The sequence below is a fragment of the Ischnura elegans genome, chromosome 4, assembly GCF_921293095.1.
Source record: "Ischnura elegans chromosome 4, ioIscEleg1.1, whole genome shotgun sequence".
Lineage (NCBI taxonomy): Eukaryota > Metazoa > Arthropoda > Insecta > Odonata > Coenagrionidae > Ischnura > Ischnura elegans.
Window position 1 is genome coordinate 92,994,405 of NC_060249.1, and position 13,817 is coordinate 93,008,221.

The window sequence follows — 13,817 nt, forward strand, 5'->3', positions numbered from 1 at the left end:
CCGTTATTTGAATCTCTCCGCAATCGAATGAATATAAAAATGAACGGTAAAAAAGGTATAATCCTAAACTAGAACAAATCCTCTTGTTTTCGATCCATAATCACTATAACGTCCCAATCACATTATTTGTCAACTTAGGCATTATTCTATACAATAATAATAGTTAATTTTCTCAAAAACTTCTAGTTTCTTATGATGACCGACCAACCTGCGATAAAATAAGAAGGTAATGTTCATTGCTACTTGCTGAGATGATATCCTTGTGGAATGAATTAGCATCCAGCTTCTCTAATGATTCACTATCTTGAAATTGAATGAACTTATTCGTTAGCCGAATAAGCTATCACGAGAGTCGTATCATGAGTACACTAATCTTTCCAGGCAATGGAAGTCGCCTCACAGATAAGAGGAAAATAGAGTAGTATGAGAACTTCATGAAAAACCCTGAGTTATTCCATAAATTTCTCGCAATTATTTAAGCGTATAATAAAATGATGACAAAAAATAGATGTTTAACTATAAAAAACTTAGGTAATAATTAATTCTCTCATTTTTATGAAGTTTTAGCTATATTTTTTACTTAAGGTATAATCCTTTTGATCTAACACACTCATTATAATGGAAACTGTTGCCGTGAAGGCAGTTGGGTATTCTATCTAAAAATTTCGGAGAACGTATGGAGCACGCTAAGTCTCGATAAATTACACTTATTGCTCACAATATACGGAGTCAATACCTTTGGATTTCATAAAGAGTACAACATGATGAATTGCGCAGAAGTTAAAACAGTCGTATTACTAGTTTCGAGGATAAAATTTTGGATTTCTTCTACGCTGAATGGAAACTTGTATTAAAGAAACTCCGTTTAACAACTAAACATGTAAAATGTGGCAAAAGCTTTGAAAATAAAAGACCTTATTTTTATGTCATTCACTCCGGCATATGGGACATGATAGATAGAAAATCGTTGAACGGCATTCAAAACAATTATTTGCGATTCATTTTCGGCGGGGATTTTGTCTGCCTTGTCAACAGATACGGAATTATCTCAATTTATCATGGCATAAAAATCAAGACAGCCAGAATTGAACCTTTTAGTTTCCCTGATCAATACAGAATATTTGTTCTTTGTTATTTGCGCGGAGGAAATTAAATGCTCTATGAAAATACAATTCATTAATTTAATCGCCGATAAAAACCATATTTCAAGTGTAATGTGGTGAAATCACCTATCATAAATAAAAATCCCAGGTAAATTCCAATTAAAGACACAAGTTACAAAACATATGATAAATTATAATCGAACGCAACAATGGAATGCAAAAACTCAGTCGTGGTGTGGGGAAATAAATAATCAAATATCAAACAAATACTCCATAAATTATTTTAAATCAACACTCACTCGAAGCATTCTTAGCTGAAACTTGAAGTCATTCTCTCCGAAAGTCACAGTCGCTCTGCAGCTGACGTTAGCTTGCTCTAGCTCGGTCACCAAGTCATTGACAGCCTATAAAAAATGAATGCACAGGTATTAGGGAGCATAGTTAACTTTTTCGCTGGAATAAAGATATTATAGTGCATACTCAAGGTCCACAGAATATTGAGACAATCGTATGCCTTGGTGTTTACTAACATTTAAAACTCGTTCCGGTTTTTTCGTGATTAAAATCAGTGACGTTATCAATTTCGAAAAGCGGATGCAAAATTATTGTTAAAATTTAAGTCAAACAACAATTAGAATATATTTTTCTTTGATTCTGGCTTCAATCTCTATTTTATGACCCCCGCATTACGCTAAAAGCATTTCAAGATTTATCTATATGCTGAGCAATTGCTTAGCAGAAGAGCTATGCAATGGGTACTAAGTTACCATTTATAAATCCATAAATTACAATTAAATACATGGTACCATTATTTATAAAGGGGACTTAATTCCTGCCAAAAGCAACAAAACCCCACTCCGCCGGTACACAGAATGCATTTTTAAAATAATCCCAAATTTATTATTTCGCCCGAAAACCTCTCAACGAAGTAAATTGATAAAACAATCCAATGAGCGGTCTTGAATCCATTGGATTTGATGGAATCCATGCAGTAACTTTTACTAGGCCGTTCCAATTACGGGACTATGAATCGATCATAGGGAGAGAAATGTCCAATAACTCAATAATATCGAAATCAAATGCAATAACTAGCGGTAGGATTAGCAATAATAATATTTTGAAAATTGGCCTATACTCATTTTGACCTTCATTTCCTATTGGGTTTCATAAATTTCTGAGGAAGTGCTATTAGGACTTTAGATTGTCCTTAATGATAATGCAAATATTTGATTATTACTGAAAAAATAGCACCTTCACGACAAACGGAATAAATATTAATTAATCCAAAATTTGAAATGAAGCGGAATCGAAGAATGTGTAACTGGAAAGTTACACATCTGTGTCAATCAACTTCATCAATTGAGTGGGGTGTAGTACATTCAGTCACGTAACCTAGGTAAAAACTATGCCCACACGGATTGGGATATTGCGACCGTATTTAAAAAAATGAATACTTACCAGGGAGAATACGTCCTCATTTTGGCTCAGGGCGGTCACCGTGTCCCATTTGAAGCGACTGACGAACGCCAGGCGCGCTGGATTGTGGGACGAATCTGGCGCCACGGTGCGGAAGAAGAGCGGAAACTCGCGCCGGTCGCTCAGGGCCGGGGACGTGGACCCATATGACACCTGCGGAAGTGCATTAAAAGTGGCCTTTATGGCATTGCGGCTGCAGAGTGGGGGATTCGAGGCAGTAGTGGGAATGAAACGACAGAGGTAGAGAGAAACAAACTGGGATTCTGGTTGTATGCAGTTTTATGGAACATGTTACGACCTTAGAACGGAAGGAAGGTATGGGCTTATTTAACATATTTTTGAGATAGTAAGCTAGACAACCCACGAGGGAGGAAGAGGCAGAAATGCATTGCACACGCAATAGAGAAAAAAAGCTGAGTTTTATTTCGGATGAAAAAAGTCAATCTCTCACCATATGCAAGCACTTGCTTTGACGCTCCCCGGCAACAGAAGGATCCCTACGATATGTGATGCAGCAAAATTTGCTGTACCCGCGCAGCCTTGTGATTTTGCGGGATCTGTGAAATGATAACAATCTGAACGCTCGAGGTTAAAAAAGTATATTACTAGGACGCGACAGAACCAAATCAGATGTAAACTTACAGCTATAAATTTTGTAGTCGGATAAAAAATTTAACAATGATTATTTTGGAGAGCAATTACAGCAATTGAGCAGATATGATGGATTTAAATTTAAAAAGTATACAAACAAAAACAAGCATTGAAAGTATAGCACTTGTTTTATGTAATTTAATTGAGTTCGGAGGCAGAGCGTGTTGAGCACATGGCTGATGATAAAAAAATGTCGGTCAAAAATTTTTTTTTGAGAAATCGATAATAAATCGAAATGAAAAGTTCGATCTTTCAATAAAAACAGACATTTGAACCAAAATATCCATAAATCGAAAAAGTCGACGGCTCTTTTAAAAAGTTAATAGAGTTTTTACAAAAATGTAATGATAATAAATCTAAAAAACACATCGAATACACATTTGAATAATAGAAAAAAATCTAGAATAAGATATGAATTTTTAATAGTAAAATTTTACAAATGCACCCACATTAAAGTTTTGGGATAACCGCTTGGAACCATTCGGGTTCAGTAAATGTGTTTAGGAAGTTCAACTGATTGAGATGCTTTCTTGATGATCGAGGGCACGCGGGGAGTGCCTTTCTAATTTTACCGGCCTTAGAGAAAAGTCTATCACACGAATATTATAAAAGAGGATCCTCAAGCTGGCCTCCAAATGTTTTGTCCTCCACCGCGCCTATAAATGGGTTTACCAAAGTCGCCACTCGGGTCGCGGATGGAAAAATTGATACGAAATTTTCACGGGGAAATTAGGTTTAATTAGGGGTGCTCACGAAATTTATATACACGATGATGTGATCCATCAAACTCATTAACTTTTCAATGGTATTCCTTGCAATTACAAATAATATTATGCAAAGTATTGGAATAAAGCGATTCGCATCGCACTCATCACCGCGACGCGGTCGTTTTTGAAAACCGATTAAAATGCGACAGAAAAGGGCAACCGAAATCAGCCTTCCATGGGATAGAATTGGACCTATTGTATGCAGTCCCCTTGGTCTTTCAGATGGATGACGCTTGAGGCACAAAGATTCGGTAGTGACTGTTAGAGAGTGCAATTTCTCGTATGTGTTAAATTTCTCATACGCATTATAAAAAACAAGAATGTTATTGGTATCTAAGTTACTGTAGTAGTAATATAAAAGTTGTTGATTGATTGAGTTATTGTACCTGAATACTTTATAAGAATATAAAAATAATAAGTATCACATAAATTACAACAGTGACGCTGATGAGATCAGACGAAATGGTAGTGAGGGAGTTGAAAATTTCGACTTTGGATCGAAGCACTAAGATTGTGGCTCGATATCGATTCCTTTGAACTTTCACTGTTCAATCTCAAGTTTCAGTTTTAATCGAAATCGATATTTCCATCACTGCACAATGCTTCAAAAGGGTGACGGCTCAAAATTCCCACTGAAGTCTTCGGACCACGAATATTGCAAAAGAGGATCCTCAAGTCCGCCTTTAATGTGTTACGCTACGCTACGCTTGTGTGGTAACTGTGGTTAGCAGTTATATACCTGATATTCAGTTGTTGCTGGTAATCGGCGTTCGGTATATTGTGTAATTTGGCGTTAATGAGTTACGTGGCTATCTGTGTATTATTGTTTAGGGTGAGTAATTGCTCTTCTGCCACCGCGCATATAAATGGGTTTGCAAAAGTCGTCGCTCGCGTCGCTGTGGGACACATTTATCCGAGTTTCACCTGGAAATAAGTCATAATTAGCTGTTTTTACCGAAATTTACATTTTATATGATGATGTAATGTATTAAATTCATTACTTTTCAATGCTATTCCTCGAAATTACAAACATTATAATGCAAAATATGGGAAATATAGTGGATCCCATTGACCTCATCCCAGCGCCGCGAAAAATTTTGAAAACCGATTAAAATGCGACCGAAGTGGCAAAAGAAACCACCCTTTAATGCGGAATTCGCAAATACAAATCCTCGCTGAATGAGCTGGGAAAAAACAATGACCCTTTCACACTTAATGTGGGTGATTCACACGCCAGTGGCTTAGTTGGGGATGAGCTTTAAGCTCACATACTCGAACCAATCTTCAAAAAGCTCTCCAGCACTGAGTGAGTGAACGCCATAAAAATTAAATGGGACGTAGCCAACGCACGATGAATGCCAGACCACCCCTATTTCGTTTCCAAAACATGGGCACGAGTGGAAACTACATTAGGCGGAACAGACAACGCCTCGCCTCCGGGTCCTGGAAAATAGAACGGGAAATGAGGTCCACTTCTGCGCGTGTATGAGAGGGAGAAAGATGATTTCGAGAAGATTTCGGGATCCAATGTTTGCGCCCGGTAATGCACATATAATGAAGTTGGCGCGGACGACGGTAGGAAATGGAGTGCATAATCGAAGCGGTGGCCACCGATGAATGAGTTCCCGGTCAGTTTTTGGGGGAATTGAAGGAGTGAACGAGACGCGCCACTGATTCGAGTGCCACGGGAGCAGGTCTCTTTCCGCGCATTGATGAGAATCCTAATGACTGTGGAAAATTGCCAAATGTTTTCAACCGCCGCCGTTGTTCCAAAACGGAATGTGATTTGCAATGCGGCCCGCAATTGTTCCACGAGCCGAACCTAGGTCGTAAGTGATGATATCTCCGGGATTTATTTTTGGGGTGGCTCGATCTTGCCGTGTATCATGCCGGAAATTGATGTTCTTCATCGTCAAGGTTTCAATCACATCATTCTATGCAAGTAGCATACAGTGGTGGTGATAGGGAATCCTTTTATTGAATTTGTCCTGCGACCAGCGAAGTCTTTTATTGGTCATCCCTATCACAACTTCTGGTGAAGGTAATTTTAAGGCTGAAATCGAACTCTCCAATGCGATGTTTGCCTCTTCACATAGAACTCAATAATCCTTATATCTACAGGACGAAGATGTGATGTAACGAACTTTGTTGTTTCCATGCACAGTACCCAAAAACAGGACGAAATGGTCAAGAGAGCAACCGTTCAAAGACGTAACATTGACAGACTCGTCTTCTCAATAGAAAAGTAAAATCCGTTAGACAAACAAGGACGCTTAAGTTATGATTTCGGAACCAACTGGGGAGTTGAGAAAGCATTGACCCTTGAAATGAGGGCTTAGAACGTGGCTCGGTGGATAGTAATTGCGATCTGAAATGATTTAGAAAAAATCATGTAGAGACGAGAGTACAACTCAAACAGCCTGATTCAACTTTCTCAGCACCCGCGGCGACGACAGTGTTTGATTTAATTAACGTATTTAATTAAAACAGTATTTCACAGGAAAACAGTATTCAATTAATATTCATTTGAGAGGAGAGTCAATGAAGCAAAACAGAAATTGTGTAACAAACACAAGATGAATGTCGAATCAACAAGGGGAAGAATTATACTGAAATCGTCAATGATAAAATAGTGATGAAAAATATATGTTTCGAAACAGTAATAATTTAATACTTAGCGGTAAACAGATTAGAGCATACTTTAATCAAACGAAGAAAACCAGCTACAAGAGAATAGAGTGAAAAATGTTTATTTCGGTCCATTATTGTGTAAGATGAGGAACTGAGGATGAGGAATATGGATCATGATAAGACTTGACTCTATCCAGGATGATCCTTGACATAATCACCGCGTACCTTGACAAATTACGCAACGATTGCCAAATCCAAATTATCATTCTTACCTTTGATATCAATTGCTACGGCTTCATAAACACTTTATGAATATTATGACATTATTTCTATAATTTATCGTTCCCAAGCGATCCCCGATAAATAATTATAATGCTGTTAAAGCTCTGCTATTAAAGAACAAACTCGAACATTTGGGCTCATACAATCTCAAGAAATAAGGCCCCAAAATTCGTTTCCGTACACATTCAGTTAGAAAACTCTATAATAAAAGTTATCATCCACGCTTCGTCGATTGCTCAAGCTAAGATAAAAGATTCGCAACGGAGGTGAGATCCTAGAAATATTGGATACCGTTTTCCAAAAAAGAGTGCAACAGACCGGAAAGGCATAGATAGCTTTTCCTGTGAATAGTAATCCCGTATTGCTTCTCTTCTCCACTGTATATCCACAAAGAAATCGAAGAATCGGATTTTATAATAAATATTGGGATTATTGCATGAAAAAACGATTTCACGTGCTCAAATATCTTTATAAAATGAATCAACTTCCCCAGGGTCGCAACTGTGATCATAAATGTGTATTTACAAGCAGCGGAAGCAGATACGAGCTGCAAATTCAACAGTAACTTAATTTCACAGAACTGGCCCACTCCATTGGCGCATGAAAAGAGAGCAAACATTACGCCAATGATTGATGATACTGCAAAAAATAGTGGAAAGACGGATGGTAAGGTTAGAAGCATGAAAAGTCATATGGCGGCAACCAATAGAGAATATGGAGCGGAGCTTTATAATAAACATGAAAAATTGTTGGTGATACAGAAAAATATACAATCGTACTATTGAAAAATGTCTCAATTATAAAGGCCGTTTTACACGGGGCACGGAATTGCACAGGTTAGAGCTGCATTAATTTCTAAAATGGCGTGGAATTTCGCGAATGCATGAACGAAATTAGAACAGGGGCTATTTTGCCGTCTCGCATCCACGCATTCTCGCATGTGTTCTAGCAATTCACCGCTTTACATGACGCAATTTTGATTGCGCCTTCGCACGTACGTCAGATTGCGCAATTCCGTGTACCGTGTAAAACGGCCTTAAGAGAAAGTCTTTAGTAAATACATGAAATACTTTTTCGACGCAAAAGCTTGCCTAATGACAAAACGTCAACTCTGATTGTTAGGCGTGAAAAGAAACGAGATCTCATGCACTTGTTTCAACTTACTTATCTAGTGAAAATCCTAGTTTTCCTCCTTCTTTTAGCTTAAAGATAACTTTTTCATAAAATTGCATAGACAAATAAATCATAATGTCTCCGGCTTGTCATTATTAATCACTTTATATCCACTCTGCCAGCATCTAAGGGGAAAGCCGGAAAACCACGGGACTGAGGAGTATCGCGCGAATCAAGACACGCGCAGTGCGAGAGGCGGGGGGCGTGGGGCGAGCGCATTTGAGGCAGCGTTTTAGCATGAAGGAATCAAGATACTACAAAACGGTTAAAATATTACCGAAAGAACTCTGAAGTACCATGTTAATCCCAGATAACCTTTTATCCGCATCGAAAAATACAACATTCAAATTAACTGCATTCTGAGGTACGGCTGTTCGACGTCGCACGAACCTGGAACCTTGTTTATAATTTTTTCTCACCGATTCGCCAATTTTGAATCCACGAATTCTTAAATAAGATAATTTTTTTTAAATAACCACTACTGCCTTAACGTATTACCCTCTGTACCGACAAAAACGGGGATCAGACTGATTTCAAATTCCACACAGGAAGTAAAAATTACCCGCTAAAGTTGACAAGCGTAATCCCTTGTGTTTTTTTTGTAGCATTAACCGTCAGAAAAAATGCATTTAAGACTGAGCACATGGAGTTTTCTCTATGAAAAATGTATTTTTAAAATTGGGATTGGATTCAACAAATTGAGAAAAAAGGAAAATCTGAGTCCGCGAAACAGAACGACACCTTCGTACAAGAAAATGTAGTGATGTTTTATTGTAAAAATGTTCGGGAGCAAGAAGAAACACTGCTAAGAATGGCCAGTGGTCCAAACTAAAAGATACATTACACTGCGGATGTTAAATTCGATACAAATCTGAAATGAGGATAAAAGCGTCGGCATGTGAGTAGCCTACGAATGCAACGAACTAACGCAGCATTCGCGTATCCGTCGAAATTGGCTCTCCTGTCACTCTCAACGTATGCATGAATTAATATCCCTATCTCCACAAAGGTTTAGCACTCAGCGAATTAAATAAAAATTTCCTTTCATTTCACGGACCAATCGAAGATCTGGCCACGTTTCCACTCAGAACTACTCAAAAATTGATAAAAATAAAACGTGGTTCGATAAATATTCGACGAGCTGAACGCTCATCAAACTGGAACTTGAGAGGGCCTTTCAGAGCATTTCGGAAGCAATTCATGCATGTAAATGGACGTTTGAGTACTTCATATAAAAATTAGACAATTTTGTGTTTAAAAAGAGAAGTGCTGTTGAATCAACGTACAAACTGACAGTTGAATTTATTTCAACTTTATCAAAGGAAAATGAATTCCAACCGAAATTAGGCATTTTTCATCGCGACCTTTGTCAAATTATTCGAAAATCTCCTCAAACGCCAAATGACCATTAAATATTGAGGCAGGGCATCATTACTGCACCTGATTAACTGCATTTTTCATGGATAGGAGTAAGTAGTGAATCTTCGATTTGACTGTATCATCGTGTCTCCAAAGTCGCCTGTGGTTACATTTATTCTAGGTAAAAATGCAGCAAATTCGATTACACAAATTTCTTGATCTAATCAGGCATTTTTAATTTTTTTTACGAATAACAATGTCTATTAGTAAAAGGGATACATTCAAAAGCAACCTTACGATCACAAGTGAAAGACGAATTGAGAAAAATTAGCGTAATTTAGACATTAATCAAGCACAGCATAAAAAAATATCCAAATTTAAAGTTAATGACAAGAAAAACGTGTTAAAAAGTACAGTATGAAATTTTCCTTTACTCTGCCATTGACGAATGAAAAATATAACGTAAATTTCAATATCACGGATGTGAAAATAATATAACCCAATACGTACCAAAACGAATACGTTAGTACTGAATCACATACACAAAAACAGAAAAAAATCATTCCATGACTTCTATTCATCAAATTATCACCGGTTGGTATTCCCTCGCTCTGTTTATACATCTCTCGCTCCACCTGTCTTTGCAAACAGGGAACTCGGGGCCCCTACACTCCCGACCATCCGAAGCAACCGCAGATTGATTCCATCCGTCCCGAAGTGGTTCCGAGGCGCACTGGTTCAAAATATGCAGTCGCTCGAGATGGCGGAGATGCGAAACTTCCCCGCAAGGAGGAGGAATACCCGGAAGTGAACGGAATAGGACCGGGTCCACCAATGCATTCCACTCACGTCTTCTCGCGGGAAACAGGGTCCTTGCTAGGGCCGCGAGAGACCGAGGAACACATCCCTAGGAGCGCCAAAGCCATTCCATGTTTGCGTACACATGGGTAGGCTCTCTCTCTCTCATCCTTTGAATCCATTCGCGAGTTCGTGTATATACATGGAGGGTTCTCATCGAGGATCTTCCCCCTATAGCCAGTCCATTTCCTCCCTCCAACGAGGCCTTGTACGAAAAGTATGCTGGGAAGGACTTTACTGGGAAATGGCTTCTCTTTGATTCGATTCGTGATTTCGAGATGCCAACCAATGAGCCGAAGATGTATTCGAAAGGAGAATATTTCGGGAATGAGATCAAAGTAACATCGCATTGCCACGGTAACTCAAACAATTGGTATGCATCACACTGATTGCCATTTGGAAAATTTCCCTTCGAAATCGAAACACTGGCATGAGGATTACTCATCCACTGCGAATACCACTAAGGTATCCGGAATCCTTAATTTTCATGGCAGTTATTGCTGATTTCATCGCCGTTCACGCGTTCGAAATACAACAAATCTAATATGCTATACAGTAATACACACAAAAACAAACTATATTGAAATATAAAAGGAGCTTTTTGTCAGTAGAACAAATTGTATAAAATCATGGCAAGTACAATCGATGAATCTTTCTTTTTTAATGTTTAACATCTTAACCAATTGAAAGATTTCGTATTTCTTATACGTGAAAACAAAAACACGAGTCAGCATGTAGGGACTAGTATTTCTTATAAAAATCCTCATCTCAGCCGGAATTTTAAACGCCGAAAGAGTCGGAATGTAACAATCTAGCTAGGGTAGTGTAAATTATTTACCTTTACCTTTATCACATTAAAAATGCTTCTCTCTACTAATTATTAGCTAATACGGAATACGAAAAGAGAACCAAGATTTATCATTATAACTGAGCGATCCAAAGAAAATATCCAAGGCTATTAGAAATTCAGCCCTGAGGATGGAGTACGACTCGCACCTCTAAACATCGAAAGTCATGGAGGAGGTTACCCGCTGGAGCACTCGAGCAGCTTTCACTACGAGCATACGCCGGAAAAGCATCATATCTTTTTCTCCTAAATACACAATATATGACCTGAAAAACAAGACCTTGAACAATTGAGAATGAATATCTTTAAGAGCGACACGGAGAGCATAATATTAGAGCCCCACTATATTTCCAGGACCGACAGAAGCAATAAATTAAGAGAGATGTTTTGCCGAAGATATGGGAAATCGTTTTTCCCCCGAACCATGAGGGACTTTAATAAATGCTAGTCGCAATTTCCTTTGAGCACTTCTTTTTTATTTGTAAACGGCTGGTGTCCTAACACCTCTCTCCACACGCCTTTTAGGCGGCTTGTGGGGTATAATGTAAATGTAGATGAAAAAGCCAATAAATTACAATGGTTTAGTCTCATTAGCTCGATGAGGCTTTCGATTTATGATTATTATTTTCATTAAATATATTGCGGAACCAATTAAGCTACTGAGCTACGTGAGTAACATATTTAATCATAATCTATTTAGTATTATTCAGTAACGTTATTACATTAATAGATAGTATTCCACCGACAAACGATCACTTTATATGTTCCCTCACGATGTACAAATCAGACTTGGGGTGGAGACTAATTGGCAATTAAAAATTTACAAAACGTGAGGTTGCAAGCGATGTCATTTTACACGCTGAAAGGGAATGGTTTCCAAGCTGAGCCTCAGTTTGTATATTTACCCAACCACCATTCCATCTATCATATTCGTTGTGAAAGAGGGGCTAATTTTCCTACGGTTCAACTTGCCAGATGACATGAAATAATTGCGAATAAATACGCATAAATAAAAAGCTCTTGCACTGCCGGAATATGAGACTTGTTTGCAGAACAGAAATTTTGATGAACACACCATAAACTCCAGCGGGTCTCTTTCGCCATAAAAAGGGATTGAGCCCGTTCCCAGCAAGTCCTAAAAAAAACTCTCATAACAAGCTCAAGCCGCGCAGCTGGCGCGGAGCGAGGAATTCGGAAGTTAAAGGCATTCCGAGGCCAAAAATTCACCACCTGTAGGAGTCCCCTTCAAATGAGGTGTCAGGCAAAGGTTTAAAATCTCAGTACAGTCACGAACTACTATAAAGTTTGCAATGACTTGTGGGGCACATTTTTCTCAAACCACACATGAATAAATTCGAATTTTATACGGTGCCAGAAGTGATTCCTACAGTTATTATCACCAAAGATAAGCCATATTTGCCTTCAAATTTTAGCTAACATTGTTAGTTTTGATGCATTATCCTGTAATTTATTAAATTTGGTTTTATTTGAATAACTTCAAAAGGGTATCAATAACGGACCTGCTCGATTAAAAAAAAATTATTTCAATTAATTTTTAAAAGTATACTGAGCAGAATTCTCATTACTGCAACTTGAAAGACAGCGAACCTATATTAACTTCTCAACAGGAATATTCATATGGCTGCTTCAAATCCAATCATTATTTAGGAGATGACGATTTAATTAGGAATCTAATGCTCTCCCTACTGCAGAATATTGCCAAGCCAGTCGAAAAACCGGTTTCGTTGATTTTCATTTCTTCCAGCTTTTAGTGACATTCAGATTTACCTGTCTTCTGGTATTATTATTTCGAAAATTCCAAAATAATTTGACATTCAACTTCGATACTAAAAGACTACTAATTCCTCACGAGAAAATCTATCTAAACAAAAATATACTCAGTATTTTTTCAGAAAAATTTGAAAAGGTGACAAATTCTACCAAGTAAACGAGAAGACGGAGTTAGATAGCGGTAACGTATGTGCGTACTATCCTTCCTCTTATCATGGTAATGAAGCAGTGTCGACACCGTTACAGACTCTCGCAAAAAAAGCCCGATTTCCAAACTCCCGCGAAAAAGCAGCGAAGTGGATCTACCCCTAACGAAATTCCTTTAAAAGCGCCCACTTTATTAAGGAGGCCAGGAATATGTAGAGAGCTTACGGCAACGGATATCCGACTTTGCTCCCTACTTCAGGGCAGGAGATCGGATAGGGCCGAAAGACAAAGTTTGGAAGACCGGAAAGAGGGCAGGGGGGCAAATTAAAAATATAAAAGCGTAAGTAGGAAAATTATCTTGTCGAGATGTTTGAATAATGCATGCAGAGACGGCTAAGCGCTCCGTATAAGATCAAAGGCTATAAAGAGGAAATTAAAGGGAGGATCTCGTACTAGCATGGATATAAGATAAAGGAAACCAGGGTCGCAAAGAGAAGGGTAAGTGTAAATAATTAATGCGCAAAAGCACGGGATTAAGGAGGTGGATGAAGTAAGACGAGAAAATGGCTTTCTTCCGACTAACATCATCATCATTGGCGTAGGGCATGAATTTGAAATCGTTGATTGAAGCAGATCACAGTGGGGAGAATTGCAATGTGGGTCGTGAAACAAGAATAAATAGCATGCTGAGACGGTGAGGAAGAGTTATTTCGGTACCATGTTGATGGAAGA

General features: G+C 38.2%; 1 protein-coding gene across 1 annotated transcript in view; it reads right to left on the bottom strand.

Annotated features, from left to right (window-relative positions):
* LOC124158187 (gamma-aminobutyric acid type B receptor subunit 2-like) overlaps window positions 1-13,817 on the bottom strand; it is a 172,229-nt gene that overhangs the window by 103,182 nt on the left and 55,230 nt on the right. The window contains exons 2-3 of the mRNA XM_046533375.1: window positions 2,562-2,732; window positions 1,403-1,507 (exon numbers count right to left, since the gene is read on the bottom strand). Of these exons, the coding sequence (XP_046389331.1) occupies window positions 1,403-1,507; window positions 2,562-2,732 (276 nt within the window). The remainder of the gene's footprint in view (window positions 1-1,402; window positions 1,508-2,561; window positions 2,733-13,817) is intronic.